The 6000-nt window shown below is 37.2% G+C and overlaps 1 protein-coding gene across 2 annotated transcripts in view; it reads right to left on the bottom strand.

The window, feature by feature from the left end:
- Positions 1-332: 332 nt before the first annotated feature.
- The window catches only part of FBXO22 (F-box protein 22), a 28198-nt gene continuing 22530 nt past the window's right edge, over positions 333-6000 (bottom strand). For both annotated transcript variants that reach the window (XM_077780470.1, XM_077780469.1), the window contains exons 6-7: positions 4303-4468; positions 333-1478 (exon numbers count right to left, since the gene is read on the bottom strand). In XM_077780470.1, the coding sequence (XP_077636596.1) occupies positions 1061-1478; positions 4303-4468 (584 nt within the window). In that variant the 3' untranslated portion in view covers positions 333-1060. The remainder of the gene's footprint in view (positions 1479-4302; positions 4469-6000) is intronic.

Raw genomic sequence — 6000 nt, 5'->3', positions numbered from 1 at the left:
CCATTTTGAATGACCCCTGTCACTTCTCACATTTCATTGGCCACAACAGTCAATGGCAAGAGAGAATGGGAAATGTCTCTGTTATGGCAGGCACGTGCATAGGTGAAATCTACGGTTCCATCACTATATGAAGAAAGGTCACTGGGGAAAATCTGTGTTCTCAGAACATATTTCATTAGATATTAGCATAATTAGAAATATAAACTTAAAAAAGCCATTCTGGGAATACAGCAGGATTTACTAGCTGACTATCATTCTGGGCTTTCTTTTCTGAAGTATTAGTTTACTTCCATCATTCACTAACCAAAAGCAATGATGTACAAAACAATGAATGAGTTTCCAAGGTATGTTTTATTGGTTAAAACCAAAATAAGGTAATGCAATTGTCTGGTCTGCCAGTTCTATTATAGAATTAGGTGAAAAGGATTTTTCATTTACAATTCCTTCATTGAGGGAAAAGGAAATTTTTTTTCCTCATAAAGTAATAAAATATTGGTTAGTCTTGCCAATTTATTTGACTAAGCAACTTCGGGGTACTAGAACAAAAATAGTTCTTTAATTTTTATCAAATAAGTAAAAAGTAATAATTTTGTTACAGCTTCTAAAAAAATCGGTAAAACTGTAAAGCAGAGAAGGATTTCCCAAGCTATCCATGTATGTTTCTCCTTCATTAAGAGAGAAAAAAATGTCTTCGTGATTTTGCTAAAAGATCTAACAGTTCAGAGGTAGTCATGGAATGTCTTAAAGCTCCATCCTACTGATGAATCCTCTTTGTATCTTCCTATGCAGAAGACTATTTAAGTCACATTACATAGTAGTTACATAATCCAGTACAATATAGCCGTAATCAGTTTGGCACAAAAGCTCTCAATTCTGTTTGCATTATGTTAGGTACGAAGTTGTCCATCAAATTTATTAAAAACTACCCCTGATGTAGTCTTTAGAGTCAAAGTTACAAAACTGATACATATAAAGTGAAATACACATATCCCAATTTCCATTTTCTAGGAAAGGCAGAGCCCGAAAGTTTTATATTGTGAAAGCCACTTTACAGGTGGCTTCATTTAGATGACCCAAGATGAATCAGTGCCATTATTGTTGTATAGCTGTGAAACAGATCATCATCCTTCATCTCATTACATTTCTTCAATATGAAGTTCCCAGTGACTATGCGATCACATCCAATTTCTCCATTTCCAAAGAAGCCAAATAAAGGAACACTGGGAAAATACTTTCTGAATGCATCAGCCTCAACATTCCCCTTGGCTCTGTAATACTGAAAACCCCTGCCAACACATGCAAACATGAAGCCAATGGTATTCTGTTCCGGGATGCTGGCAGCTTTGAGGCGCTGCATCGCAGCCTCAGCAGTCTTCTCGTCATTGACCTCCTCATTGAGAAGCACGGTGGCACTCTGGATTCGGTGTCCACTAAATGACAGTCCAACCACACCAGTGGCATCAATATCCAGAGGGTTTCTGGAAATTCAATTAGAAAAGTGTGGTGATACACCATGAAACATATAATGAGAATATAAATTTTAAAGTGTAAAGAAAACTCCTGATCCACTAATTAGGAGTTACTGCCTTTAAAAGCCTACGTTAGTCTGAGGCTCACCTTCCCAGACAGGAGGAGTGTAACAGGGGTTAACAATTAAACTATTAATACATTTAAAAGAATGCAGGGAAGCAGATCTGTGAAGAAGTAAGCAACTACTTTTTTAGTTACAAATTCAAGGGGCAAATGCATGTCCACATAGATTTCTGAAACCCATCCTGGGTTTTTATTTATTTTATTTTATTTTTATTATTATTANTCACTATTATTATTTTTTAATGTTTATTTCTGAGAGAGAGAGAGACAGCGTGAGCAGGGGAGGGTCAGAGAGAGTGGGAGACACAGAATCTGAAGCAGGCTCCAGGCTCTGAGCTAGCTGTCAGCACAGAGCCTGATGCAGGGCTCAAACCCACGAACCGTGAGATCATGGCCTGAGCCGAAGTCGGACGCTTAACCGACTGAGCCACCCAGGCGCCCCATCCTGGGTTTTTAGAAAGAGTATCCTTAACATTTCTTACTTTCTTAAAAGGAATCTTAAAATGTTATTCATATACACAATGATATCTATTAAATAAAGCTTTCTGGTATTATTTACATTTTTGGAATCTTTTCCCCCTTACCTTAGTGTCACATTCTAAAAACGATAGATAGTAGTTCAGTCATGGATGGTAATTTTATTAAGAGCCTGTAACTCCACAAGTTTTAGCTTTAAGTTGTTTGGTCCATAAAGAAACATGATTAAATTGCTATGTCCTATTTATTACTTTCAGCCTACAATTCAGCTTAATCTAATGGTAAAAACATGTTTTTGTTTATATTTGCCTTTTTATGTAATATTTTATCCTTACTAAACCAAATATAAAGTGTCAAAGTTATAAAGCATAATATAGTGGACACCTACACTTACAGGGGAAACACAAGTACCTTATATTCTATCACGTTTACCAACATGTGAGTTGATGAAATGGGCAAAATTCACTGAGTTAACAAGAAACTTAACTGAAAAAGCTTAAGGGGACTAAGATAATAAGATTAGCCAGTAGCAAAACCAGGTATACTGAGGGACAGAATCCACCTTCTGAAGTCCTCCACTGCTCCTTTAACTTTATTTCATTTCCTCTTTGGCTTACAATCGCTATGTGTGTTGTCAATATCTTGCCTGAAAGAATTATTTACCAAGCTTTTTTTAGTGAATGGTGTATCTGGAGACTATTAAAATAGAGTCTTGATTTATTGAATGGCTTCTCTTACCCACGGACATGTATCCACAGTATGAAGATCACATTAAAATTAATGTGTCATGTAAAGGGTAATGATTCTTGAGGACTATTTACCACAACAGGTATAAAAAGAAGATGATATACAGACAACCAACCATGCTAAGAGAGTCACATCTCAGATGCTAAATCTCTGGTCTGAGTGAGATTGGCATTTTAAAGGTAAAGGTATTAAATCATCACTGCCCTACTGTATACAATTTAAAGGTAAAGGCAAAGACTCAGAAAATCAGGCAAGAGGAGAAAAAAATCCACAATTACTGAGAATTAGGTGTATTTATGCATGAAATCCAATGTTTGATATCCTGCTTAGAATTCAGTGCCTCAACTTAGCTATAGTTGACCTGTGAACAACACACATTCTCTAATATGTAGATTTTTCTTGATAAGTACAGGACTGCAAATGTTTTTCCTTATGACTTTCTTAACATTTAACATTTTTTCTCTAGGTTTCCATATGGTAAGAATACATATAAGTTAACCAACTGTTCATGTTATCAGTAAGACTTCCAGTCAACAGTAGGCTAAATTTTGGGGGAGTCACAATATTATACATTAACCCCTGCATTGCTTAAGGGTCAACTATATTTGCTCTTCCTGACTCATCTGAGGAGCCTTAAAGAAGGGAGATTATAACTGGGATTATTTATACTGCTTGCTTTTAAAGATACTGATCTCTAACAGTCTGTTGCCACATCACCACTCTAGTATCCAAATACTAAACACAAATATAGTGAGAAATGAATACTAGTGTTTGCAGGAAGCATCTGGGGATAACAGGTTCTCATTTTCCTGCTTTTGGAAACTGATGATATTCATGTTCACTTACTCATGTTCAAACTTAGAAACTACTACATACTCTCATTCAAAATGCAAAGGGAGTAATGGCACCCAAAATAACTAAGCAAATATTTCATCTTCAAAAGCAAAAGCCTTAGTAACAATATCACAGATAACACAAATTTGACACCTTTTGAAAAGGGCTTTCAAAAAAATCTAGTATAGCATTTCCCAAAATATGTGCCCATTCCAATAAGCATCCAAGATGCTCCACAGAATGGATTTGAGAACTGTCACAGGTAATATTCCCTCTCTAAAAGATTTCCATGGCACTGAGTAGGTCTACCATAAAGATTCACTGTTTAACTATGCATTTCCTTCAGAGGAGAAAACAGAACTACAGAGGAAGTGATCACTGCGGTTTTATGGAGTATAGAGCTGCCGGGGGAGATACTAGTAGACAGTGCTGAAAATTAATTTTGAGGAGAGTGTGAATCCATTTAATAAGTTATTAAAAGACAACATATAAATTTAATTCTTCAGTTGTCAGAAGAATTATGTCGAGTACTACATAATGGAATGAACTGTTAGCAATTCTGTAAACATGTGTTTTAAAAACATGAGGTAAGAAAAACCTGAGAAAATTTCTGGGCATACATGGGAGGAATCAGAAGCACATGAGACATACTTGTCAGAGGTCAGAGATGCCAGGTTGTCTACCTGGCCTCCAGCCAAGATGACATTCATATCACTGAAAGTGCTGACTACTCGCTGCAGATAATTACTGGCTCCCACCTTACAGCAATTATAGCCAAATACCAGGACCACACGAAGCTCAGGGTTATCTAAAAGACCTGCAGAGAAAGGAAGAGCAACAATTAAAGACAGCCTTCAAACTGGAATTTTAAACTTTATCACAATCTTATTTTCTTTATTTTTGCAAAACAAAATGTTTCTGCTAATGACCTGCACTTACAGTTTCCTTTTTTTTTTTTTTACAAACTTTAACACTTCAAAATCTTTGCTGTAATTTTCCCCATTAAAAAAATGAAATGGCTATTTGAAAATAATACAATCCATACTCAACACAAAGAACCAGCTATGTAACTAAGCAGCATCCATGGTAGACCTTAGTGTAAGCCATCTTCACACAGGCCACCCCCTGGAATGAAAGGATGTGAGTGTACCCAGAGTTAGCAGTAGTAATAATTTAAAGATCCAGAGAAAATGGAGAGAAAAGGCACCAAACACCTGTCATGTATTTAATGGTGGTGTCCCCCAAAATGTATCCCCATCAAATCTCTGGAACTGATGAATGTAAACCCATTTGGGAAAAGGGTCTTTGCAGATGTAATTAAGGATACAGCAATGACAGCATCTGTTATTATAGGCTCTATATACTACAGTAAGTGTCCTTAAAAGACCTATATAAGAGACACAGACATAAGAAGAAGCACTGTGACCACAGAAGCAGAAACTGGAGTGATGCAACCATGAGGAATACCAGTGGCTACCAGAAGGTGGAAGGGTCAATGAAGAGATTCACCCCTGTAGCCTTAGAGGGAGTGCAGCCCTTTAGACACCTTGACTTCAGATTTTTAGCCTCTTGGACTGTGACAGAAAAATTTCTGTTGCTTTAAGCCACTAAGTTTGTGGTAACTTATTACAGCAGCCTCAGGAAACCAATACACCATGAAAATACATATAGGCCCTATCCACTTTTTACAGGAAAGGGGGGTGGGAGGGAAGATGCTTTGAATATTGGAAACTCTTTCCAAAGCAAGAAAATGTTCCATTCTATAGTGTTAAAACAAAAAGGAGCTTTCATTAGGGGGTAGTATAGCCCAAAGGGTGATAGGCTGTACTCCAGCACTCCCCAACAAACTCCCTGGCTTTCACCTGAGCCTCTGGGCACTTTAAGACTATCAATTTGAAAATTTCTGGCATTATCAAACAGGTAATAGGACAGGAAAAAAAAAATCTATACCTAACCCACATTCTCATCCCTGTTTCCACTGACCCAGCCACGTGACTTCCATCTTGACAGACCTAAGGTGAAGATTATCAGAAATAAGACTCACTTAAGGAAACAGATGTGGGGGGAATGATTATTTACTAACACCAAACACTGACTTATCCAGGGAAATTTCCTCCAGTCCACTTCTATTTTTTAAAAATGTTTTTCTTTATTTTTGAGACAGAGAGAAAGCATGAGCTGGGAAGGAGGAGAGTAAATGGGAACTGAAGCGGGCTTCTGTGCTGACAGCAGAGATGGTATGAATCTTGTATATTACCCTCAGCCTGGGTTTCACTGTGTACTTCCTACACATGTCCCTCAATTCAGAACTCCTCTGCTGATACTGTATGTGTCTTTGTAAGCTGCCTT

The sequence above is a fragment of the Crocuta crocuta genome, unplaced genomic scaffold (assembly GCF_008692635.1).
Source record: "Crocuta crocuta isolate KB4526 unplaced genomic scaffold, BGI_CrCroc_1.0 scaffold310, whole genome shotgun sequence".
Classification (NCBI taxonomy): domain Eukaryota; kingdom Metazoa; phylum Chordata; class Mammalia; order Carnivora; family Hyaenidae; genus Crocuta; species Crocuta crocuta.
This window is presented reverse-complemented; position numbering and strand designations above follow the sequence as displayed.